This window comes from Neoarius graeffei, chromosome 17 (genome assembly GCF_027579695.1).
Source record: "Neoarius graeffei isolate fNeoGra1 chromosome 17, fNeoGra1.pri, whole genome shotgun sequence".
In the NCBI taxonomy this organism is placed as follows: domain Eukaryota; kingdom Metazoa; phylum Chordata; class Actinopteri; order Siluriformes; family Ariidae; genus Neoarius; species Neoarius graeffei.
The window spans coordinates 48,901,308-48,927,880 of record NC_083585.1 but is presented as its reverse complement, the minus strand read 5'-3'; the positions used below and the strand labels follow the sequence as shown (position 1 = coordinate 48,927,880).

The following is a 26,573-nucleotide window of genomic DNA, read 5'->3' as shown; positions in this document are numbered from 1 at the left end:
TGGCTCTAGTTTTAATTATGTTTATTTTCATTTATTTTCATTCTACTTTTATATTTTGCATTGCATATGCACTTTATATTTTATATTTCATATTTTATATATATATATATATATATATATATATATATATATATATATATATATTATATTAGTAAGAATAGTTTGGTCGGGTAGTTGCAAAATAAGAATTTCATTACCCTATAGAGGTTTTCGACCCACGTGACCGTTGCCATGTCGACAAGTACATGGCACCATTTTGGCGGTCACAACAATGGCGACTCCCGCTAGCCCAACATGTGGGTTATCGAGCGACATTACACTGTCGTGTACCGTACAGCATCTCGATGGTAAAAGTAAGAGCAGATATCGCGAAAAATTGACGGAGGCTGGTATATGTGACCCATACTCATTACCTAATCACCTGTTTATGCCACTGCAACGGTGTAGTGTCGGTGATTTGCTGGACCTTCAGTGCCTTGACATCGTGAACTATTTGGTCAACATGACATCGAAGTATACGCGGGAGGACTTTCGGGCGTACAAGAGCCTCGATGCCTACAAATATTTCGTGGCTGGGCATGTCCATGGTACTGGTGTTTGGGAAATACCTTGCAAGGACCATTTCCTTGTCAAATCAAAAGGTAGGTGACCACCGTCACATTTCAATATATATAACGTTACCGTCACATTTCAGTATATGTTTGCATTATGTGTTATGAATAGTTAAGGGGAATGTCACTTTAATTGTGCCACTTTTGATATGCATTTTACATTTGTACATTTTTATGAATATATAGTTTTCACAGTGTTTATCATCTTTGTTGACAACACAGTGATCAATCTACATTGTTACTTACATTAATAAATTTATAGTTATGGATAATTTTCATAACCTCATTATTTAACAGAATTGTCAATCAAGCTCTGTTTATTTTATTTGCACAAAGTTCAAAATCAACTTATCAATTCACATGTGTATTATCTACAACATAGGGATGTAATTTTGTTTGAAAAGACCATTTAACCTAGAAAATATGACAAAATATGAAATCATAATTTCATAATTTCCATATTATTGTCTATTGTCACACAACAGGGACACATGGAAGATTAATTTTGCCCCTATGTTGTAGTCCTATGTTAGTTGATACTTCATGCAATGAATTGATTCAAAATATGATATTTTAAAATAGTTTGACTTGCATTTCAGAAAAACAAAGGATTATTGATTATGAATTTATACGAGCATATGGTGGGTCAGAATTGTGTGTGATGTACTTCCCTCGACTTATTAGTTGATTCATGAAACTTTTTGAAAAGTTACCTGAGACAAAATGTTCGCCACACAAACACGTGTGTTCGGTGGGCTGCCAATTCTCTGCCAATTCATGATATTATGGTGAGCTACATGGAAGAGGGGATCCCTATGGCTCTTCAGAACCATCAGCTGGATCGTTTCTTCTTAGGTCTGAGTGTCCATTGTCAGTTGATATAGGCTATATTTAATGATTGAAGAAGAATGATGGACAAGTGCAAGGTGACATTGGAGGGTTTTACCGGTGATTCCTCTCACATGGACAAAAGTCTTTTTCAGAATCTCATCATGCAGTTATTTCACTGGGAAATCCCTGAGGGGAATGCCAAGGGAGGGTGGAGGGGTGAAGTCTTCCTGACCCTCCATGTCCCTTTGATACAGGGCTGACATAGATGGCACTGGAACCGCCTTCCCAGCTAATGCTGCACACATCCCACACTGTGTCTGTCCCCCGCTGGACACACTCTGCCATTCCCTCTGGCATGTACGGTAGGTGATGAACTGCTCTATCACAACTGCACCAATGATTTCCTTGGTGTCATGGTCTTCTACCCTTGACCACTGCTGGTAGATGTCACAGAGTCATTGGATGAAGGCAGACAGCCGACTGACTGCCTCCATCATCAACATGCAGAATCGCTGATGTTGTTGGTCTGGGGTATGGCTGACTCAGTTTCATGTCTAGGAAGTTTCATGTCATGTCAGCAAGATGACTCAGTTTCATGTCTAGGTACTCTGGCATGTTGTTGGTGGGCAGTTGCTGTGTTGTGAGCTGGGCCTGTCAAGACACGCGTGGCAGTGGCCGAGCCGCTTGCTGCTCATCTTATGCCATCCCCATGCCTACAAATTTCCAGGAACAGTTGTTAACTTGCAGGTCCATGATAATTTAAAGTGTCATTTACTGAGAAAAATCTCACTTTTCATGCAATGTAATACTGAAATGATCTCTCTTAGACAGATATACATCAGCATAAATATTTTGGACCTGTAATGCTGTCAAATGCAGCTATGAAAATGTATGTTCCATTTTGTTTTTTTAAACATCATAAAATATATATGCAAAAATATTCATGAAGAATAAACAAACAAACTTACTACCACATTCTTTCCAAAAGCCAATAACAATTAAAATGTCCTTCCTCTCCTGATATATGTGTGATGAAATTTTTCCATGTGACACTCAAAAACTTGACTCTGATAGGTTGGCGCTCTATTAACAGGAAAAGTTATCTGAATATATGAATGTTCATGAAGAATCACTGAAAACATATTACAATAGACCCAGGTTCTGAATGGGTTAATCTCATTGCATCCATCTTATTCTTCTTCCCTATTGGTTTACCCAGAGGTTTTCCCAAGGCAATTACTCATTAAATGGGGTCATTCAGTCATGAAAAAGGATGGGCCATGAAGTCTTAACATCTCTTAAAAGGCAATCTGATGTAAATAACTTTGCTTCATCTGAAAGGATGGGCATCTGAGAAGTTCCATCATATTGTGAGGATTTAACTATTGTTAAATTGTACAAACTTTTGCCAAATTCTGTGATTATAGACTTCTGGTAAGCAATCTAAATTCATTTTTAAATGAGTTATGAAAAAAACCTCCTATGCATATTTGAGAAAACATGTGTACCCATTTGCATTTTTCCTTTCTCTTTTAGGACTTTTGTTCTTGCCACACAATAAAGAGAGGGATAATGGATTCCAACATGTCAACATATTCAACGCTTCTTACTTTGGAAACACTGGGCATATCACCACCTCATATTTTACCAGTGTTCATGTTTGGAACGCTTACCTATTCTGCTATTTTGTTTTTCAATATTACATTATTGCTAACAATTGCTTTGAACCAAAAACTTCATAAACCAATGCACATACTGTTGTTTAACATGCAAATTAATGACATTGTAGGTGCCTCTGCCCTTTTCCCTCAGATTATGGCAAGTATGCTTTCACAGAATACATCAATCACTTATTCTGCTTGTTATGTGCAAGCCTTCTTGATACATTTGTATGGGGCTGGATCATTTCTTATTCTGACCGCTATGGCTTATGACAGATATATTGCAATTTGCTGCCCATTGAAATATCATACCTTAATGTCCACAAATAACTTGTTGAAAATAATAATTACAGTATGGACCATAGATTTTACAGTGATTGGTTTACTACTTGCTCTGAGCTACCGTCAAGAGATTTGTAGCACAAGAATAGTTGACCCTTTCTGTAATAATCCAAGTTTAATGAAGCTAATATGTGGGGACATAAGGTTGAATAATTACTACGGGCTGTCTCTTACAGCTTTGCAACACGTTCTCACGCTGTTCATAATGTTATTCACCTACATTCATATCCTAATTACCTGTGTCTCTAAAAGACAGTCTGATGCCAAAAGCAAAGCAATTCAGACATGCGGTACACACCTAGTTGTTTACTTATGTGCAGAATTCATTTCACTGTTTGTCATAATTTCGCACAGGTTTGAAAATGTATCCCATTACTTAAGAGGAGCATTTGCAACATCTTTCATGGTATTTCCTCCTTTTCTTAACCCTCTCATATATGGTTTGAAAACAAAGGAAATTCGACAGAATATAACTTTCTTGTTCAATAAAAAGATATCTCAGTCATAACAGAAACTTATTATTTAGTTTGATGTTTCATACTTATTCATTTCAGAAACTACAACACCATGTTCATCGAACTATAATATAGAAAGTAAAGGTGCCAAAAAAGGCTCCTCAGAGTAATCCCTTTGAAAAAGAAGTTTCAGAAAATAACCTTTATATTCATGGTTCTCTCATCATTTTTTTTTTACAATGAGACAAATAATAATTTTCCAGAATGAAGTTCTTTTAATATATTGGCAATGTTTAAAGTCCAACTTTTGTTTAAAATTGCATTATTTATTCTTAATTTTAGAATTTAATATTATAAAAATTGCCCTCTGAGTTGCCAGAACATTGATTGATTAAATTTAAATCAAGGCCCTGTATTGTATTTAAATTAAATACAGTTTTGGTCAGAAGTTTACAAACACAGATATGAATGTCATCATGGACATGAATATCATGGCAATATTTGTCTTTCAGTGATTTTTTTGAACTGTTCTTTTTCTGTGGCAGAAAGGTTGTAAAACATACATTTTACCTGATTGTTGGGGGGACAAACAAGAAACAAGGGGGACAAACAAGGGTTCATAGACCACTGTGGTCCTACAGTAGCGTCTCTGTCCTAAGATTTAAAGGGTTTTGTTTGCACTCATTGGTTTAACCAACACACAGTCTGATAGGAATGTCCAAGAGTATGAATCTGAGAAAGAGGATCATCATTACCCAATACAGGAATGTCTCTTGGATCCAGTTCAAAACAACTCCAGATTCTAAGACCATCATTTCAAACAATTGTATGTAAATACAAGCTATTGGGAGGTGTAGTGATTTTGCCAAGCCACTTTGATGGAAAAAGACCCAAACTGTCACCTTTTGTTCAAATATCCAACCAGAATTCTGACAAAAGTTTTTTTTTTTACTCCCAAAAGCGGCGGCACGGTGGTGTAGTGGTTAGTGCTGTCGCCTCACAGCAAGAAGGTCCTGGGTTTGAGCCCCGAGGCTGCCGAGGGCCTTTCTGTGTGGAGTTTGCATGTTCTCCCCGTGTCCGCGTGGGTTTCCTCCGGGTGCTCCGGTTCCCCCCACAGTCCAAAGACATGCAGGTTAGGTTAACTGGTGACTCTAAATTGACCGTAAGTGTGAATGGTTGTCTGTGTCTATGTATCAGCCCTGTGATGACCTGGCGACTTGTCCAGTGTGTACCCCGCCTTTTGCCCGTAGTCAGCTGGGATAGGCTCCAGCTTGCCTGCGACCCTGTAGAAGGATAAAGCGGCTAGAGATAATGAGATGAGATGAGACTCCCAAAAGCATCTCTTCAAGGTGAAACGCTGAAGGGACATTGCACCAAATTTTTGGTGTGCTGTATGTCTCTTTTTGACCCTGAACATATCGATTTTACTTCAAAATTATATTCAGAATTATATTCAGAATTTCAGAAAACCCAAAATAAATGGGCACCAAATTATTTTTTTTCCTATGAAAGATATATGTTGTACAATGATTCTGTGACAGAAAAAGAACATAACAAATACATTTTTGAATGCACAACATTACCATGATGTTCATGTAGATGATGGCGCTCATGTCCATATACCGTGAATGTAAATTTCTGACTGCAAATTTATGGCCTCTACAGTCACCTGATGAGAACCCAACTGCATCTTATGTAAGATTTTGGAGCAATGTGTTAAACAACTCCCTCCTCCACCACCATCATCGATCCATCATCAGCAAAAACCCACCAAGAGAATATCTTGGAAGAATGATGTTCATCCCTCCAGTATAGTTCCAGAATCCTGGAGAATCAGTGCCAATCTGGCATAAAACTGTTTGATTAGACTCTTGGTGGCTGATCACCTTACAATGAAATCATGCTTTTTTGTTGTTGTAGTTTTTTTTTCTTCCTCCATTTGTACCCTGTTTGTAAAAGTACTTACTCAGAGTGAGTTAAGATCATACTCAACTTCCAAACAGTGGGTGTTTCTTTATACTGGGAATTCACTTCACAAATATTCAAGCAGTAGGCCAGAAACCTATACACTGAACTGGAACATCTGAATTGGAACAACTGAACCAGCAGTACACCTGGAAAGATTTTATCTCATCTCATTATCTCTAGCCGCTTTATCCTTCTACAGGGTCGCAGGCAAGCTGGAGCCTATCCCAGCTGACTATGGGCGAAAGGCAGGGTACACCCTGGACAAGTCACCAGGTCATCACAGGGCTGACACATAGACACAGACAACCATTCACACCTACGGTCAATTTAGAGTCAACGGTTAACCTAACCTGCATGTCTTTGGACTGTGGGGGAAACCGGAGCACCCGGAGGAAACCCACGCGGACACGGGGAGAACATGCAAACTCCGCACAGAAAGGCCCTCGCCGGCCATGGGGCTCGAACCCAGGACCTTCTTGCTGTGAGGCGACAGCGCTAACCACTACACCACCGTGCCGCCCGGAAAGATTTTATGTTTAAAATAAAAAACATTTACAGTTAGGTCCATAAATATTTGGACAGAGACAACATTTTTTCTAATTTTAGTTCTGTGCATTACCACAATGAATTTTGAACAAAACAATTCATATGCAGTTGAAGTTCAGACTTTCAGCTTTAATTCAGTGGGTTGAACAAAATGATTGCATAAAAATGTGAGGAACTAAAGCATTTTTTAAACACAATCCCTTCATTTCAGGGGCTCAAAATTAATTGGACAAATTAAATAATTGTAAATAAAATGTTTATTTCTAATACTTGGTTGAAAACCCTTTGTTGGCAATGACTGCCTGAAGTCTTGAACTCATGGACATCACCAGACGCTGTGTTTCCTCCTTTTTAATGCTCTGCCAGGCCTTTACTGCAGCGGTTTTCAGTTGTTGTCTGTTTGTGGGCCTTTCTGTCTGAAGTTTAGTCTTTAACAAGTGAAATGCATGCTCAATTGGGTTGAGATCAGGTGACTGACTTAGCCATTCAAGAATATTCCACTTCTTTGCTTTTATAAACTCCTGGGTTGCTTTGGCTTTATGTTTTGGGTCAATGTCCATCTGTATTCTTAAATGCTGACCAATCAGTTTGGCTGGATTTGAACACACAGTATGTCTCTGAATACCTCAGAATTCATCCGGCTGCTTCTGTCCTGTGTCACATCATCAATAAACACGAGTGACCCAGTGCCACTGGCAGCCATGCATGCCCAAGCCATCACACTGCCTCTGCCGTGTTTTACAGATGATGTGGTATGCTTTGGATCATGAGCTGTACCATGCCTTCACCATACTTTTTTCTTTCCATCATTCTGGTAGAGGTTGATCTTGGGTTCATCTGTCCAAAGAATGTTCTTCCAGAACTATGCTGGCTTTTTTAAATGTTTTTTAGCAAAGTCCAATCTAGCCTTTTTATTCTTGAGGCTTATGAGTGGCTTGCACTGTGCAGTGAACCTTCTGTATTTACTTTCATACAGTCTTCTCTTTATGGTAGATTTGGATATTGCTAGGCCTACCTCCTGGAGAGTGTTGTTCACTTGGTTGGCTGTTGTGAAGAGGTTTCTCTTCACCATGGAAATTATTCTGCGATCATCCACCACTGTTGTCTTCTGTGGGCGTCCAGGTCTTTTTGCATTGATGAGTTCACCAGTGCTTTCTTTCTTTCTCAGGATGTACCAAACTGTAGATTTTGCCACTCCTAATATTATAGCAATTTCTTGGATGGTTTTTTTTTTCTGTTTTTGCAGCTTAAGGATGGCTTGTTTCACCTGCATGGAGAGTTCCTTTGACTGCATGTTTTCTTCACAGCAAAATCTTCCAAATGCAAGCACCACACCTCAAATCAACTCCAGGCCTTTTATCTGCTTAATTGAGAATGACATAATGAAGGAATTTCCCACACCTGCCCATGAAATAGCCTTTGAATCAATTGTCCAATTACTTTTGGTCCCTTTAAAAACAGGGTGGCACATGTTAAGGAGCTGAAACTCCTCAACCCTTGATCCAATTTTAATGTGGATACCCTCAAATGAAAGCTGAAAGTCTGGACTTTATGTCCATGTCCATTATATAACTATAACCTGAATATGTTTCAGTAAACAGGTAAAAAAATAACAAAATTTGTGTCAGTGTCCAAATATATATGGACCTAACTGTACATTTTGAGTGAAGGGCACTTGAAGGGCACTCAGATAGCACAGACCTCCACCAAGGACAATTATTGACTCTTCTATGATAGTCAAATCTGCAGCTGCAACCACTTCACATGTCTGTATATATTTCCAATATTTTTAGAATTATGTACTGACTGGTGCATCTTACAGGATTACTGGTTCCTGTGAATGTGGATTACGATATGGAGTCATTGTATTTCTACACTTAGTACTATGTTTTGTTACTACTGAACTTTACTGTTATTTACTGGATTTTAAGATGTAAGTCATTTTTAGTGCAGACTTTCACCAAGAGCAAATGCTGTACCCTACATTAGCAAAAGTGAAACTGACTTTGTGGATTTGCTCCATGCCTCGGGTCCATTGGAAAATTTTACATTTTCTTCCTTGGCCCATGCTACACCCTTCCACCATGTTTCATGGAAATTGCGTTGGAAGTATTTGTGCAATCTTGCAAAGACAGAGAAACAGTTAAACGAACCCAAACACTGAAAACAGACAGACAAACTGAAAACAGAACCTCTTTGCCAAGATAATAAAACTATGACAGTTCATACTTGCTCTGTGAAAAGCATATGGCAAAACAAATAATTATAAAGTGATAAACTCTCATCACTTTTGGTTATTCAGGAAACTGGCAGAAACATGCATTTATACCAGTTGGGGTTAATCTTGATTGAAGCTACTGGAACATTTATTCATATGCTGTCCAGAGTAAATTTAAATGTCTAACTGTGCTTTCTCATTAATTATGCTATTAGATTAATTAGCTATGTAACTAGTTCATATGGGTTGTATCTGTACTGCCTTGTAGTATATACAGTGAAATTTGTTTTTTTCAAATCATGTTTGATCAAATTGGCCAGTCTGACTTCATAAAAGACATGACAAAAAACAAGTGGAAGAAAGAGAATGAACAAGTTATTTTGTTACCATCTAGATGTTTAAATTGTTTATACATTATTAGGTTTGATGGAGGTTTATTATTATTATTAGGTTTAATGGAGGTCAACTGTTTACATTCTGTATATCTAGGCTGAAGATATTTAATTTCAGTTTCTCATAACTCCACACATTTCATATATTACCATTAATTTCCTTTGGCATGTCAGTTAGGGCCTCCACCATATCAGAGGTCATTTTAAAACAATTAATTAGATACAGATTATTCAGGGTTATTGGCAGATTACCTTGACTCCAATATCCCCAAGGGGAAAAAACAACAAAAAACAGCCTTTTCCACTCAATATGGGTTACACCAATTTGCCACACTTCTGTTTGAGTTGTTCAGAAACGCAGCATCATTTCAATAACTCATGGACACAAAGGGGCACCAGACCTGGTCCAGTAGATGGGGCCTTGCAAACAGGCTTTCATCCATGTAAAAGCAGTTTTGTGTGGGGGCCCATTGACACATCAGACAGAGGGCTAGAGAGTTTTGTCTCAGGTAGTGGAGGGGAAGGAGTGTCCTGTGCTGTACATCGGCCACAAGCTCTTGGTGCAAGAGACAAAGTCCAGCATGCTTGGGTGTGGCAGCTGTGGATAGAGCAGAGGGAGGTTGAATGTGACATGTGATGGCTTTCACCTGTGTCAAAGACCAGCAATTTATTTATGTTTGTGTATGTTGACAGAGAGAAGCCAGTAACCAGAGAGAAGAAAATCACTGAAAAGTGAATGTAAACCAAAATAAAACATAGCTTTGAGTTGTTGCAAGCTTGCCTCCCATTTCCTCATTTCCCCTGAACCACAAGAATGTTACACTTACAAGTGACTCTCATGTGCCCTTTGTTGATAAAGGCCTGACCTTACCTCTTTTTGCTGAATATACAAATATTATTCTCAACACAGTGTTAACTATCAGGGTTTCGTTTTTAAAAATACCCCAGACTTTGAACATCATGTAAAACTCATTTAAATCCAACACGTATGAATGTGAAATAAATATGAAACAACTCTCACCCTGCCTAAAGTTCCACTAAAATCAGTGACCAGGTATGGAGAACATTAGTAACAGAATCAAACAATTGGTTGTTGATCCAAGATGGTGGCATAGCAGTAGCATGCAGCAGCCTCTCCTGATCCAAAATGGTGTTTTTTTTGTGTAATTTTATTCTTTTGCTTGATCCTGTACTGCACATGGGTACATCAGATCAACTGGTGTTCGTGTCCACCATTGCCAGAAACTCCTTTAATACAGATACCATGTAGAAAAAAATAAAATAAAATATGATCTGCTGGAGAAACTACACAACCTCGGCCTCTTGCAAAGAACAGGCCTCCGGTCCTCTGCCTCACCTGAGGCCAATGATACAGGGAGGAGTCACTGGAAGAAGTCACTGGACGCGGTAAGCTTGGGGGTGTCTGTGTTAGACTAACAGATAACCCTAGCCAGCCGGCTCTCCCATCCATTCTACTCTCCATTGTCTGCTCCCTGCAAAATAAACTAGACTATATCTGACTCAAGCAGACTACCCAGTGTGAGTTTGGAGATTGCTGCATCCTTGTTTTCATGGAAACGTGGCTCTGTGACCGAGTTCCAGACACTGCCATTCAGTTGGATGGGCTAGCTTCATTCCGAGCCAACAGAAATGCAGCTCTGTGCTGCAAGACTCACGGAGGTGGCTTGTATTCACATCAACACAGAATGGTGCAGGAATTCAGTGCTAGTCTCTGGTTATTGCTCATCGTGAGTGGAGTTTGTGACTTAGATGTAGACCATTTTAATTACTAGACTCAGACAGACTGTTTATTGTTGTCAGAGATTTCTACCATGCAAATCTCAGGTCAGTACTCCCCAAATTCCATCAGTATGTGGACTTTGTGACAAGAGGGGTGAACATGCTGGATCTTATTTATGCAAACATTCCCGATGTGTACTTGGCAGAGACCCCGCCCCCACCTTGGCTACTCAGACCACATCTCTGTTATGCTAATTCCAGCATACATAGTGCTTGTCAGACAACAAACAAACAAATAAACAAACAAAAAAAAACCCACAAGAATTTGATGCCCATTTATTTTGGGTTTTCTGAAATTCTGAATATAATTCTGAATATAATTTTGAAAGTCAATACTATACATTCTGGGTCAAAAAGATATATGCAGCACACTGAATATTTGGTTAAGTGTCTCTTCAAAGTTTCACCTTGACCAGATGCTTTTGGGAGTTAAATAATAATAATAATAATAATAATAATTAAAAAAAAAAACTTTTGACAGAAATTCTGGTTGGATATTTTATTACAGCGTGAGAGTTTGTGTCTTCTTCCAGCAAAGTGGCATGGCAAAGTGGCAATAACTCCAAATAGCTTGTATTTTCATACAATTGTTTGAAATGGTGGTATTAGTATTTGCAGTTGTTTTGAAATGGATCCAAGAGACATTCCTGTATTGTGTAAATCTATCATGCTCTTTCTCAAATTTTCACTGAGCTCCTTGGACATTCCTATCATACTGTGTGTTGCTTAAATGATATAGTCCAAACAAAGCCTTTTTATGTTGAGACAGAGAAGCTAAAAGCTTTAGATTAGATTAGATTAGATTAGATTAGATTAGATTAGATTAGATTAGATTAGATTAGATTAGATTAGATTAGATAAAACTTTATTGATCCCTTTGGGAGGGTTCCCTTAGGGAAATTAAGATTCCAGCAGCATCATTACAGATAAACAGAGGAAAAAAAATTGAGGAAAACTTCTAGATAAATTCAAATAAATTAAGTATTTACATATACAAATATAAAAAGAATAAGATATGGGGAAGAGAGGAAGGGGGAGAGGGGGGAAGGAGGAAAAAAAGGGGGGCAGGAGAGATATTGCACTTTATATTGCACATTATATTGCACATTGTCTGGTATTGCTTATTGTTAGGCTAGGCTACTGCTCCTTCCCGTCCTCTGTCCTCCTGTTACCCCTCCTCCCCCCAGAGAGGAGGTGTACAATCTGATGGCATAAGGGACAAAGGAGTTTTTGAGTCTGTTCGTCCTGCATTTGGGAAGGCGCATTCTGTTACTGAACAGGTTCCTCTGGTTGCTGATGATGGTGTGCAGAGGGTGACTGGCATCGTCTATGATGTTCAATAGTTTGTCCATAGACCTCTTTTCTGCCACCATCACCAGAGAGTCATTATAGTCAATTAATTATAGTCAATTCCTGTCACAAGCAGGAATTTAAGAGGCCTTGGCAAGTTAAGACATTTTGGAATTTTTAGCACCACTCAATTCTTAATCTAATGGGCTTGGGGGTGTGAGAGTATGTAAATTCTTTATGCTATTTTTTGACCTTGTGCTGGTTTCAAACCCAAAATAAATTGAAACTTGTGCACCAAATTCTTTTTTATACACGATCATGTAAAATGTAATGTTTTACAATCATTCTGCCACAGAAAAAAGAACAGTTCAAAGAAATCATTGAAAGCCAAATATCGCCATGACATTAATGTCCATGGTGACATTCATGTCTGTGTTTCTAAAGTTCTAACCAAAACTGTATGATTTACATAATTTGCATTCTCCAAAAAACATTCAGTGAGGCCTTGATTTAAATTTAGTCAATATTGTTTGTGACTATTTGGCGAATACATCTTGTAATGTCTCATTTCATCTCATTATCTCTAGCCGCTTTATCCTGTTCTACAGGGTCGCAGGCAAGCTGGAGCCTATCCCAGCTGACTACGGGCGAAAGGCGGGGTACACCCTGGACAAGTCGCCAGGTCATCACAAGGCTGACACATAGACACAGACAACCCTTCACACTCACATTCACACCTATGGTCAATTTAGAGTCACCAGTTAACCTAACCTGCATGTCTTTGGACTGTGGGGGAAAACGGAGCACCCAGAGGAAACCCACGCGAACACGGGGAGAACATGCAAACTCCGCACAGAAAGGCCCTTGCCGGCCGTGGGGCTTGAACCCGGACATTCTTGCTGTGAGGCGACAGCGCTAACCACTACACCACCGTGCCGCCTCATCTTGTAATGTTTACTTCCAAAATTAAGAATAAATAATGCAAGTTTAAACAAATGGTGAACTATTGCCAATATCTAAAAAGAACTTCATTCTGGAAAATTATGATTTGTCTTATTGTTGTAATAAAAACTGGCTAAATAATCATGAATGGATAGGCTATTTAGTGAAATTATTTTGCCAAAGTCATTACTCTCAAGAGTTTTTTCAGGCATCTTTATGTTTAATAGTATAGTTCGATAAACACTGTGTTGTATTTTTTGAAATTAATAACTATTAAATAACAAACTAAAAATAATTTTCTTTGATGACTGACGGATCTTTTCACAGAACAAGACAGTAATTTTCTGTTGAATTTCCTTTGTTTTCAAACCATATATTAGAGGATTAAGAAAAGGAGGAAATAGTATGAAAGATGTAGCAAATGCTCCTCTTAAGTACTCGGACACATTATCAAATCTTTGTGAAATTATGACAAACAATGAAATGAATTCTTCACATACCGGTAAGTAAAGAACTAGGTGTGTACCGCATGTCTGAATTGCTTTGCTATTTGCATCAGATTGTCTTTTAGAGACACAGGTAATTAGGATTTGATTGTATGTGAATAACATTACGAACACAAATAGAATGTGTAGCAAAGCTGTAAGAGACAGCCCATAGTAATTATTCAACCTTATGTCCCCACATATTAGCTTCAACAAACTTGGATTGTTACAGAAAGGGTCAACTATTCTCGTGCTACAAATCTCTTGACGGTAGCTCAGAGCAAGTAGTAAATGAATCACTGTAAAATTATTTCAACAAGTTATTTGTGGACATCAAGGTGTGATATTTCAGTGGACAGCAAATTGCAATATATCTGTCATAAGTCAAAGCGGTCAGAATAAGAAATGTTCCAGCCCCAAATGTATCAAGAAGGCTTGTACATAACAAACAGAATAAGTGATTGATCTATTCTTTGAAAGCATACTTGTCATGACCTGAGGGAAAAGGGCAGAGGCACCTACAATGTCATTAACTGGCAGGTTAAACAACAGTATGTGCATCGGTTTGTGAAGATTTTGGTTCAGAGCCTTTGTGATCAATAATGTAATATTGAAAAACAAAATGGCACAATAGGTATGCATTCCAAGTATGAACACTGGTAAAATATGAGGTGGTGATATGCCCAGTGGTTCCAAAGTAAGAAGAGTTGAATATGTAGACACACTGGAATCCATTATCCTTCTCTTTATTTTGTGGTAAGAAGAAATGTCCTAAAAGAGACAGAAAAATAGCAAATGGGTACACAAGTTTTCTAAAATATGCACAGAATTGTTCATTATTATTATTATTATTATTATTATTCTCATCTCATCTCATTATCTCTAGCCGCTTTATCCTGTTCTACAGGGTCACAGGCAAGCTGGAGCCTATCCCAGCTGACTACGGGCGAAAGGCGGGGTACACCCTGGACAAGTCGCCAGGTCGTCACAGGGCTGACACATAGACACAGACAACCATTCACACTCACATTCACACCTACAGTCAATTTAGAGTCACTAGTTAACCTAACCTGCATGTCTTTGGACTGTGGGGGAAACTGGAGCACCCGGAGGAAACCCACGTGGACACGGGGAGAACATGCAAACTCCGCACAGAAAGGCCCTCGCCGGCCACGGGGCTCAAACCCGGACCTTCTTGCTGTGAGGCGACAGCGCTAACCACTACACCACCGTGCCGCCCATTATTATTATTATTATTGTTGTTACATAACTAATTTAAAAATGCACCTAGATTGCTTACCCCAAATCTCTGATCAAGAATTTGGCAAAATATTGTACAGCTTAACAACAGTTAAATCTTAACAATATGTTTGGAACTTCTCAGATGTTCATCCTTTCAGATTCATCTCATCTCATTATCTCTAGCCGCTTTATCCTTCTACAGGGTCGCAGGCAAGCTGGAGCCTATCCCAGCTGACTATGGGCGAAAGGCAGGGTACACCCCTGGACAAGTCGCCAGGTCATCACAGGGCTGACACATAGACACAGACAACCATTCACACTCACATTCACACCTACGGTCAATTTAGAGTCACCAGTTAACCTAACCTGCATGTCTTTGGACTGTGGGGGAAACCGGAGCAAACCCACGCGGACATGGGGAGAACATGCAAACTCCACACAGAAAGGCCCTCGCCGGCCCCGGGGCTCGAACCCAGGACCTTCTTGCTGTGAGGCGACAGCGCTAACCACTACACCACCGTGCCGCCCTCCTTTCAGATTATGAAAAGTTATTTTCCTTAGATTGCCAAATAATATTGCCAATATTGCACTGAATGTTCTCTTGCTGCCTTATATAATGTATCCCACCCCTTGACAGGTGCCATTGTAATGAGATAATCAATTTTATTCATTTCACCTGGAAGTGGTCATAATGATTGGTGATTGGTGTACATGGCATACACATTTTAATAAATAACAGTGGTAGCTAAAGTTCATTAAATATTATGTAGCACTGGACTATTCATATATCATGACCCTGATCCGAAAGTTTATGCTAAAGTTTGCTACCAGTTTAACATACCCTCTTGCATCACCTTTGAGCAGTCCTCTCATCATCTGAACATTGGAGTAGTATTCCCCAAAGTCTCCCATTTTTTTTCTCCTCAGCAGACTTTTCTTTTGCTGCATTCAGCCTCTTCTGAAACTTTGCCTCTGAGATTTAACAAACAGCTGCATCCTGAGAATCAACAACAGCATGCCTTCTATATTCTCCATTGTTTGTGTGTGTGTGTGTGTGTGTGTGCATCACACTGAAGATGACATCACTGCAATTTCATGCAGCATCAGTATGATGACCAGCTACAGTCAGGGGATAGTGGAAAATGAACTCCTGATACCTCAAGTAAGTTGGGTCTTGTCAAGTTTTGAGCCATTATCATGCTGTAGCAAATTGCCATTACATTCCCCTGACTTCCTGACCACCCTGGCAATGATTATTTTCTAACAGCACAGTTCAGCATGGGTTATTCCTTAACCTACACATGAGAAACATTGCTAAATTAAAACATGGTATCAAAGAGTGAATACCACTGAAATATGAGCAGGATTGCAAGATGACAAGCTATGTATAATCAGGAAAAAAAAAAAAACACTTAGTCTCCAATAGACATACTCAAATAAGTATGAATTTTGGAGTTTAGGTTTTGTCATAACCAAGGAAATCAACTGAAAAAAAAGTAAATATAATACTGTGGCAGTGGGGGCGTGGTCAAGCATCGGTCTGTGAACGGAGGGTGGAGTCAGGGAAGGTAAGTGGCAGAATCACTGCAACTGATGTCAGTTAACCTGTGTTTGTGTGTCTCCCAGTGACCGCGCCCTATAAAAGGAGAGAACGAGCAGAGGAAGGGAGCTCTCTCCCCAACCAGATGACTTGTGTGTGTGCGTGTCTGTGTGGCTGGGAGATTGTAAGACAATGAAAAGTGCAAAAATAAAGAGTTTTGGAAACTCAGTTCTGGCCTGTCGTACTTCTGTGCTCCACCCACCCACTTGAAGTTCTACAGTGGTGCCGAAACCCGGGAATCGGAGCACAGAGGAGAATAGCCCCATGGAGTCCTCCCCCTTCGCGGACCTGATCCACGCCTTCGCCACGGCCCAACAGAGCCAGCACCAGGCGCTGGTCGCCGTCCAAAAGGAGCAAGAGCAAAGGTTCGAGGCCCTGGTGCTGGCGCAACAGGAAGATCGTCAGGCGTTCCAGCACATCCTCGCGTCGGCGGCGTCCACCATCTCCACCACTGCGGGCCCTCCCCACCTCACCCTCATGAAGATGGGCCCGCACGACGACCCCGAGGCCTTCCTCGCGGTCTTTGAGCAAGCAGCAGAGGCCTGGGACTGGCTGGTGGAACAGCACACGGCACGCCTTCTCCCCCTGCTAATGGGCGAGGCGCAGCTGGCCACGCTACAGCTCCCCGCTGACAGCCGGCTGGTCTACACAGACCGGCGCCGGGCTGTCCTCCAGCATGTGGAGCGCACCCCAGAACAACAATGCCAGCGCTTCCTCGCTCTGCACCTACAGGAGGTCGGCCGGCCGTTTGCGTTTGGCCAGCAACTCCGGGATGCCTGCCGGCAGTAGCTGAGGGCTGACAACCGTGACGCCGAGGGAATTGTCGATCTGGTGGTCCTGGAGCAGTTCATCGGCCGACTCCCCGAAGGGACTGCGGAGTGGGTCCAGTGCCATCGCCTGGCGTCGCTGGATCAGGCCATCGAGCTGGCGGAGGACCATTTGGTGGCTGTTCCCGACAGCAGGACAGCATATCTCCTCTTCTCCCCTCTCCTCCCTCTCTCTCTCCCCCTCCCCTCCTGTTCCTTGTCCACGCCCTGTTCCCCCACCTCGGAGGCAGGGGCCGGCTCCACCCCAGTGGGCCCGCCGCACCCACGGTGCCCTCCCGTTTCCCACTTCTGTGTCTGTCTCTCCCCCCCCTCAGGTGAGTGAGCCCCAGAACGCCAGCGCAGAGAGAGAGCTCAGGCCGGTTTGCTGGTGCTGTGAGGAGCCAGGGCACCTCCAGCATCAGTGCTCGGTAATGGAGGTGGGCACGGTGGTCCATATCCCCAATGCGCCAGGGACTGCCCTCAATCGGGCCGGAGCGTATCGCATACTGGTGAGTATCCTAGGGGATAAGTATTTAGGCTTTGGTGGACTCCGGCTGTAATCAGACCTCAATCCACCAAAGCCTGGTGCAAGATGAGGCATTGAGGAGAGCACAATTGGTGAAGGTGTTGTGTGTGTGCAGGGATGTTCAAAACTACCCTTTACTGTCGGTCCACATTCTATTTCGAGGGGGGAAATTTAGTGTAAAGGCGGCGGTTAATCCTTGCCTTACCTACTCGATAATTTTAGGGACTGATTGGCTGGGATTTCAGGAATTAATGACTCATTTAGTGAAGAGTGGGGCCTGCCACAGTTCAGCAGGGGGAGGTCCCGGTGTGGCATTGGCGGGAGCAGCTGTCACAGAGCCGTCTACGTCATCACCGCGTCAGAGTGAGGAGCAGCAGGCTCTTCCTCCCTCTCTCGGGGAATCCCTCACTGATTTCCCATTAGAGCAGTCGTGAGACGAGACTCTGCAGCATGCGTTTGACCAAGTGAGAGTAATCGATGGTCAAATGCTCCAGCCAAATGCCACCCCGTCCTTCCCCTATTTTTCCATTATGAAGGATAGATTATACCAAGTGATGCAGGACACTCAGACTAAGGAGCCGATCACACAACTTTTGATCCCAAAGAGCCACCGGGAATTGGTATTCCAGGCGGATCACTTTCATCCCATGGCTGGACACTTGAGGCAGGACAAGACACTAGCCTGAATAATGGCCCGGTTCTATTGGCCAAGGATTCGCGGCGATGTCAGTAGGTGGTGTACAGCATGCTGCGAATGCCAGTTAGTAAATCCAGCGGCCATTCCAAAAGCACCTTTGCGCCCTCTGCCATTAATCGAGACCCCATTCGAAAGAATTGGGATGGATCTCGTTGGGCCATTAGATCGGTCAACAAGAGGGTATCGCTTTATTTTAGTTCTGGTAGACTATGCAACACGATACCCAGAAGCAGTGCCTCTTTGCAATATCTCAGCACGTACTATTGCGGAAGCACTCTTCCACGTCATCTCCCGAGTTGGACTCCCCAAAGAGATTCTGACTGATCAAGGCACTACGTTTATGTCATGCACACTGCGCGAACTGTATGGGTTACTGGGAATTAAGCCGATCCGCACTAGCGTTTATCACCCACAAATGGACGGTTTAGTCGAACGGTTCAATCGCACCCTCAAGAACATAATTAAAAAGTTTGTATGTGAGGACGCATGCAATTGGGATAAATGGCTCGAACCCCTGTTATTCCCAGTGCGAGAGGTCCCACAATCCTCCACAGGGTTCTCTCCGTTTGAATTATTATATGGGCGTAAGCCACGTGGCATCCTAGATGTACTATGGGAAAATTGGGAGGAGGGACCTTCAACGAGCAAAAATAAAATTCAATACGTTATCGGCCTGCGCGCAAAACTCCATACACTCACACAACTAACCCAGGAGAATTTGCAACAGACCCAAGAATGGCAAATCCGCCTGTACGACAGGGGTATGCGCCTTAGGGAGTTTGCACCGGGAGATAAAGTACTCATGCTGTTGCCCACGTCAAGCTCCAAATTGATTGCCAATTGGCAAGGACCCTTTGAGGTCACACGGCGAGTCGGGGACGTCAACTATGAGGTGAGGCAAACGGACAGGGGTGGGGCGCTACAGATTTACCACCTCAATCTGCTCAAACTTTGGAACAAGGAGGTCCCCATGGCGTTGGTGATGTTGGTTCTGGAGAAGTCGGAGCTGGGGCCGGAGGTTCAAAAGGGAACATTGACATCGCTTACCTCTCCGGTCCCCTGTGGAGACCACCTCTCCCTGACCCAACTCATGGAGGTTGCCCAGTTGCAGACCGAATTTTCAGACGTGTTCTTGCCCCTGCCCGGCCTCACCCGCCTCATAGAACACCACATTGAGACGCCCCCGGGGGTGGTAGTGCGCAGCCGCCCTTACAGGCTGCCCAAACACAAGAAAAAGGTGGTTCGGGAAGAACTCGAGGCCATGCTCGACATGGGCATTGTCAAGGAGCCCCACAGTGACTGGAGCAGCCCAGTGGTCTTGGTTCCCAAGGCCGACAGGTCGGTCCGGTTCTGTGTGGACTATAGAAAATTTAATGCGGTGTCTAAATTCGATGTGTACCCAATGCCTCATATTGACGAGTTGCTGGTTCGACTAGGCACGGCTCGCTTTTATTCGACACTGGATTTGACAAAGGGTTATTGGCAGATCCCCTTGACTCCATTATCCCAAGAAAAAACTGCCTTTTCCACACCGTTTGGCTTACACCAATTTGTCACACTTCCTTTTGGGCTGTTTGAGGCACCCGCTACATTCCAGCGGCTTATGGACAGGGTCCTCCGCCCCATGCCACCTACGGTATGTGGCCGCATACTTAGATGATATTATAATCTATAGTAATGACTGGCCATGGCATCTGCAACACTTCAGGGCCATCCTTGGGTCGCTGAGGTGAGCGGGTCTCACTGCCAACCTGAAAAAGTGTGCAATTGGGCAGGTGGAAGTATGGTATCTGGGCTTCCACTTGGGCAATGGACAGGTGCGTCCCCAAATTAATAAGACAGCAGTGATTGCGGCCTGCCCAAGGCCCAAGACCAAAAAGGGGGTGAGACAGTTCCTGGGGCTGGCTGGCTACTATCGTAGGTTTATACCTAATTATTCGGACGTCACCAGCCCGCTGACAGATCTCACTAAAAAGGGGGCACCAGATCCGGTCCACTGGACGGAGCAATGCCAGCGGGCTTTCTTTGAGGTGAAGGCTGCACTGTGTGGGGGGCCACTGTTACACTCCCCTGACTTTTCTGTCCGCTTTATGTTGCAGACGGATGCATCGGACAGAGGGCTGGGGGCTGTTTTGTCCCAGGAGGTGGAGGAGGAGGATTGCCCAGTGCTGTACATCAGCCTGAAGCTGTCGGTGTGTGAGGGACACTACGGCATGATAGAGAAGGAGTGCCTAGCCATCAAGTGGGTGGTCCTCGCCCTCTGTTACTACCTGCTGGGATGCCCTTTCACCCTCTGTTCAGACCACGCGCCCCTCCAGTGGCTCCACCGCATGAAGGATGCCAACGCGTGGATCACCCGTTGGTATCTGGCACTCCAGCCCTTTAACTTCAAGGTGGTCCACAGGCCGGGGGCGCAGTTGGTCGTGGCGGACTTCCTCTCCCGTCAAGGGGGGGAGGAGTTGGCTGCAGGCCAGACAGCTGCCCAGTCTGAGTCGGGCGGTGGGGGTATGTGGCAGTGGGGGCATGGTCAAGCATCGGTCTGTGAACAGTGGGCAGAGTCAGGGAAGGTAAGTGGCAGAATCACTGCACCTGATGTCAGTTAACCTGTGTTTGTGTGTCTTCCCAGTGACCACACACTATAAAAGGAGAGAAAGAGCAGAGGAAGGGAGCTCTCTCCCCAACCAGACGACTTATGTGTGTGTGCGTGTCTGTGTGGCTGGGAGATTGTAAGACACTGGAAAGTGCAAAAATAAAGAGTTTTGGAAACTCAGTTCTGGCCTGTCATACTTCTGTGCTCCACCCACCCACTCGAAGTTCTACAAATACATTTGAATTAATTAACTTTACCTCAAATTCCTGTTTGAGTAAGTTTTATTTCATCAGCTTAAGTAACCTCAAATGTTTGGTAAGGTTTATTTATTTATTTATTTAAGATGTGCTGTTAGGATTTACAGTTTAAAATTTCTTTGAATGAGACTGCCCAAAGTCAGATTGGCTCCAGTTTCCCCCACATCCCTGACGATAAGCATTATAAATCATGAATGGATGGGAATTCTATGAACAATTACATTTTAGAAAAAGAAAAAAACCTCAGAATCATTGAATATTCAGGGAGGCAGGGTCTGAAGGGATTAGAGTGTTACCATGTACTTTAATCCCATTAGACTGATTATTGTTCCAACTCATTGGATTACCCAGCAGTTGTCCCAAGGCAAATGTCCATGCAACAGAGCATTTCTGCATTAAAAAGGACTTGCAATGAATTCAGAATGTATAAAAGGTCAAACTGAAGTAAATTGTTAAGACTTTCCCTCTTCAAAAATGATGGGCATCTGAGAGGTTCCTATCATACGCTTCAATTTTACAACATATTGCTAAATAGTATGATCAGAGATCTTGGGTAACCAAATTGCTTGTATTCATTCATTCATTCATTCATTCATTTATTATACTGTATTTCTGCATATTTTAGGAAATCAGTCTAAACTTTTTAAATTTGTTTTCTGTCTATTTCAGGTCCATTCAGTAAAGAGAATGATAATGAACTCTAATACATCTATGTATCCAAGGCTACTCACTTTGGAACCGCTGGACATATCACCATCTAATATTTTACCATTGTTCATGTTTGGAGCCTTTACCTATTGTGCTATTTTGTTTTTCAATATTACATTAATGCTAACAATTGCTCTGAACCAAAAACTTCATAAACCTATGTACATACTGTTGTTTAACATGCCAATCAATGACATTTTAGGTGCCTCTGCCTTTTTTCCTCAGATGATCTCTAGTATGCTTTCACAGAATAGATCAATCACTTATACTGCATGTTATGTGCAAGCCTTCTTCGTACATTTGTATGGGGCTGGATCACTTCTTATTCTAACTGTTACGGCTTATGACAGATATATTGCAATTTGCTACCCACTGAAATACAATACCATGATGTCCCCAAATAACTTGCTGAAGATAATAACGACAGTGTGGACCACAGATTTAACCGTGGTTTGTTTACTAATTGCTCTGACCTACCATCAAGAGGTTTGTAGCACAAAAATAGTTGACATTTTCTGTAATAATCCAAGTTTGATGAAGCTAATTTGTGGGGACATAAAGTTGACTAATTACTATGGGCTGTCTATTACAGTTTTGTATCAATGTGTGACACTATTTGTAATGTTTTTCACATACATCCAAATCTTAATCACCTGTGTCTCAAAACGACAATCTGATGCTAAAAGCAAAGCAATTCAGACCTGTGGTACACACCTTGTTGTTTTCTTATGTATGGAGCTCAGTTCACTGATTGCCATAATTTCACATAGGTTTGAAAATGTATCCCAGTATTTAAGAAGGACATTTGGTGTGGCTGCAATGATATTTCCTCCTTTTCTTAATCCTCTAATATATGGATTGAAAACAAAAGCAATTCGACAGAATATTACTGTCTTGTTTCGTAAAAAGATCTCTCAGTCATCACAGACAATGATTTGTTAGTGTGATGTTTAAAAGCATTATTCATTTCATTCAATCAGTTGTTTACAGCTCCACCACATATTTTTCAGAATACTTACTGCTACCTCACTTAATTGTGTAATTTTTCTGTTCTACTCCACTACCAATTATTGTTGTTTGTTGCTGTCTTTTGTGAGCAATTGTCCTCATTTTGTTCTATTCTATTTTACTTTTTTTTAAACTTCATCTGCATTTATCTAATTTTACTCTGTAATTGAACTGCTGTAATATCTGAATTTCTAGTCATGGGGATCAATAAAGGAATATCTTATTTTAACAAGTCCCTGATGTGGGTGGAGTACAGAAGCACGGCAGGCGGGAGTTGATGTTCACACACACACTTTATTTTTCTTGCTTTTCAGCTTTACTCACTCACACACATTCACAAATGCAATACACTCACACACGTTCTGGTCCGGAGAGCCCCCTCTCTCTGGTCTCTCCCTCCTTTCCTATTTTCTGTCACTGCAACAACACAGACACACAACATTAATTAACCACAGGTGCATTGACTTTGCCATTCACCTTCACTGTCCCTGCCCTCCATTCACAAACTGATGCTAGACCATTACCCCGCTGCCACATACCCCCACCGCCCAACTCAGGCCAGGGAGCTGTCCGGTCTGCAGCAGACTACCCCCTCACGATGGGACAGGAAGTCCACCACTACCATCTGCACCCCCGACCCGTGGACCACCTCGAATTTAAATGGCTGGAGGGCTAGATACCAATGGGTGATCCACACATTGGCATCTTTCATGCGGTGGAGCCACTGGAGGGGCACATGGTCTGAACATAAGGTGAAACGGCGCCCCAGCAGGTAGTACCAGAGGGTGAGGACCACCCACTTAATGGTCAAGCATTCTTTCTTGATGGTGCTGTACTTGCTCTCATACATCGAGAGCTTGCGGGCTGATGTACAGTACAGGGCGTTCCTTGTCCTCCACCTTCTGGGACAAAATGGCCTCCAGCCCTCTGTCTGATGCATCTGTCTGCAAAATAAAGGGGAGAGAGAAGTCAGGGGAGTGTAAGAGTGGCCCCCCCACACAGTGCAGCCTTTACCCTGGTGAAAGCCTGTTGGCATGGCTCCATCCACTGGACTGGATCTGGTGCTCCCTTTTTAATGAGATCAGTCAGCAGGCTGGTGACATCTGAATAACTAAGTATGACCCTACAATAGTAGCCAGCCAGCCTCAGGAGCTGTTTCACCCCCTTTTTGGTCTTAGGCTTTGGGAAGGCTGCAATTACTGCTGTCTTATCAATTTGGGGAAGAACCTGCTCATGACCCAATTGGAAACCCAGACACCATACTTCCACCTGCCCAACTGTACACTTTTTCAGGTTGGCTGTGAGACATCCCTGCCTCAGCAACTCTAGGATGGCCCTAAGGTGTTCTATGTGCTGCGGCCAGTCACTCATGTATATGATTATGTCATCTAAGTAGGCTGCCATATAGGTGGTGTGAGGGTGGAGGATCTTTTCCATGAGCCACTGGAACATAGTGGGAGCCCCAAACTGGAAGCGTGACAAACTGTTGTAATCCAAACAGTGTGAAAAAAGCCGTTTTCTCTCGGGATAGAGGAGTCAAGGGGATCTGCCAATATCCCTTCATCAAATCCAGTGTCGAATAAAAGTGAGCTGCACCTAACTGATCAAGCAACTTGTCAATGCAAGGCATTGGGTATGTGTCAAATTTAGACACTGAGTTGACTTTTCTATAGTCCACACAGAACCGGACCGACCCATCGCCCTTGGGGACCAGGACCACCAGGCTGCTCCAGTCATTGTGTGACTCCTCGATTATACCCATGCTGAGCATGGTATTGAGTTCATCCTGAACCACCTTTTTTTGTATTCAGGTAAGCGGTAAGGCAGGCTATGCACCACCACCCCCTGGGGCATTTCAATGTGGTGTTCTATGAGGTGGGTGCGGCCAGGAAGGGGCAAGAACATGTCAGAAAATTCCTCCTGCAACTTGGCCACCTCTGTGAGTTGGGCCGGTGAGAGGTGGTCTCCACAAGGGACCAGAGCAGTTCGGGTTGTGGTTTTGGTTGTTTTTACCTCTGGCCCCAGCTCCACCTTCTCTGGAATGACCAATGTCAACACCACAGGGACCCCCTCATTCCAATGCTTTAATAGGTTGAGGTGGTATATTTGTAGAGCCCCACCCCTATCTGTTCGCCTCACCTCATAGTCAACATCCCCAACTTGCCGTGTGACCTCAAAAGGGCCCTTGCCACTTGGCAACTAATTTGGAACTCGACATGGGCAATAACATGAGTACTTTGTCTCCCTAAGGCACGTGCCCCTGTTGTACAGCCGGGCTTGATGTTCTTGTACCTGCTGCAAATTCTCCTGGGTTAAGTGCGTGGGGGGTGTGGAGCTTTGCATGTAGGTTGAGAACATATTGAATTTTGTTCTTACTAGTTGAAGGTCCCTCCTCCCAATTTTCCTGCAGCATGTTCAAGATGTCACACTGCTTTCACCCATATACGGTAATAATTCAAACAGGGAAAATCCTGTGGAGGCTTGTGGGACCTCTTGTACTGCAAATAACAGGGGCTTGAGCCATCTGTCCCAATTACATGCATCTTCACTGGCCCCAGAATAGAATAAGGACAGACACTAAAGGATAATTGTGAACATCCCCATGCACACACAACACCTTCACTGCTTGTGCTCTCCCCAATGCCTTGCCTTGCACCAGGCTTTGGTGAATTGAGGTCTGATTACAACCAGAATCCACCAACGCATGATATGTATCCCCTTGAACACTTACCAGTATGTGATATGTTATGGCCTGATCAGGGGCCATCTCTTGTGCATCGGGGATCCAGATCAAAGCTCCCACCTCCATTGCGGAGCCCTGACTCTGGAGATGCTCTGGCTCCCCACCGCACCAGCACACAGACCCAGGCTTTCCCTCTGTGCCAGTGTTATGGGCGTCACTCAGCTGAGGGGGAGAAGACACAGACATGGAAGAGGGAGATAGGGACACCAAGGGTGCAACTGGCCAGCTGGGCAGAGGCTGGCTGCTGCCTCCGCAGTGGGGGCACGAGGTCGGGAAGGGAAAGGGGGGGAAGGAGAGAAAGGAAATGAGGAGAGGTGCCTCGTCCACCTGCCATCAGAAATGCCTCCAAATGGTCCTCTGCCAACTCAATGGCTTGTTCTAGCAACACCAAGTGATGGCACTGGACCCATTCTGCCATTCCTTACGGAAGTTGAGAGATGAACTGTTCCAGTGCCACCAGATTGATGATCCCATCAGTGCAACATTCTTCCACCCTCACCCACTGCCAGCAGGCATCCTGGAGTTGCTGGCCGAATGTGAATGGCCAGCCGACCTCCTCCAATGTCAGCATCCGGAAATGTGGCCGATGTCGTTCCAGGGAGTGGCCGACACACTGCAGGATGGCTTTTTTTAGGTCAGTGTACATGAGCCAGCTGTCAACAGGGAGCTGCTGCGCTGCAAGCTGTGCCTTATCAGTCAGGAGCGGGAGGAGGCACACCACGTGCTGCTCAAGTGGCTACCCCCACGTTTCAGCTGCTTGCTCAAAGAGAGTGAGGAAAGATTCCGGATCATCATATAGGCCCATCTTTGTGAGGGTGACATGAGGAGGGTCCACTGTGGCAGCAGTCAAAGCCC

At 43.1% G+C, this 26,573-nt stretch overlaps 2 protein-coding genes and 1 pseudogene across 2 annotated transcripts; 2 read left to right on the top strand and 1 right to left on the bottom strand.

Annotated features, from left to right (window-relative positions):
- The first annotated feature begins 3,014 nt into the window (after positions 1–3,014).
- LOC132901176 (olfactory receptor 52B2-like) lies at positions 3,015–3,953 on the top strand. The gene has a single exon (XM_060943520.1). It carries the CDS (start codon positions 3,015–3,017, stop codon positions 3,951–3,953), a length of 939 nt encoding a protein of 312 aa, XP_060799503.1.
- A 5,576-nt stretch (positions 3,954–9,529) lies between these two features.
- LOC132901174 (olfactory receptor 52H1-like) lies at positions 9,530–14,183 on the bottom strand (annotated as a pseudogene).
- A 7,763-nt stretch (positions 14,184–21,946) lies between these two features.
- LOC132901173 (olfactory receptor 52Z1P-like) lies at positions 21,947–22,909 on the top strand. Its single transcript, XM_060943519.1, has one exon. The coding sequence runs from the start codon at positions 21,947–21,949 to the stop codon at positions 22,907–22,909; it is 963 nt and encodes a 320-aa protein (XP_060799502.1).
- The last annotated feature ends 3,664 nt before the right edge of the window (positions 22,910–26,573 follow it).

Bases quoted from the DNA above. Each gene is read 5' to 3' on its own strand.
- LOC132901176 (XM_060943520.1), top strand. From the start codon at position 3,015: ATGGATTCCAACATGTCAACATATTCAACGCTTCTTACTTTGGAAACA.
- LOC132901173 (XM_060943519.1), top strand. From the start codon at position 21,947: ATGATAATGAACTCTAATACATCTATGTATCCAAGGCTACTCACTTTG.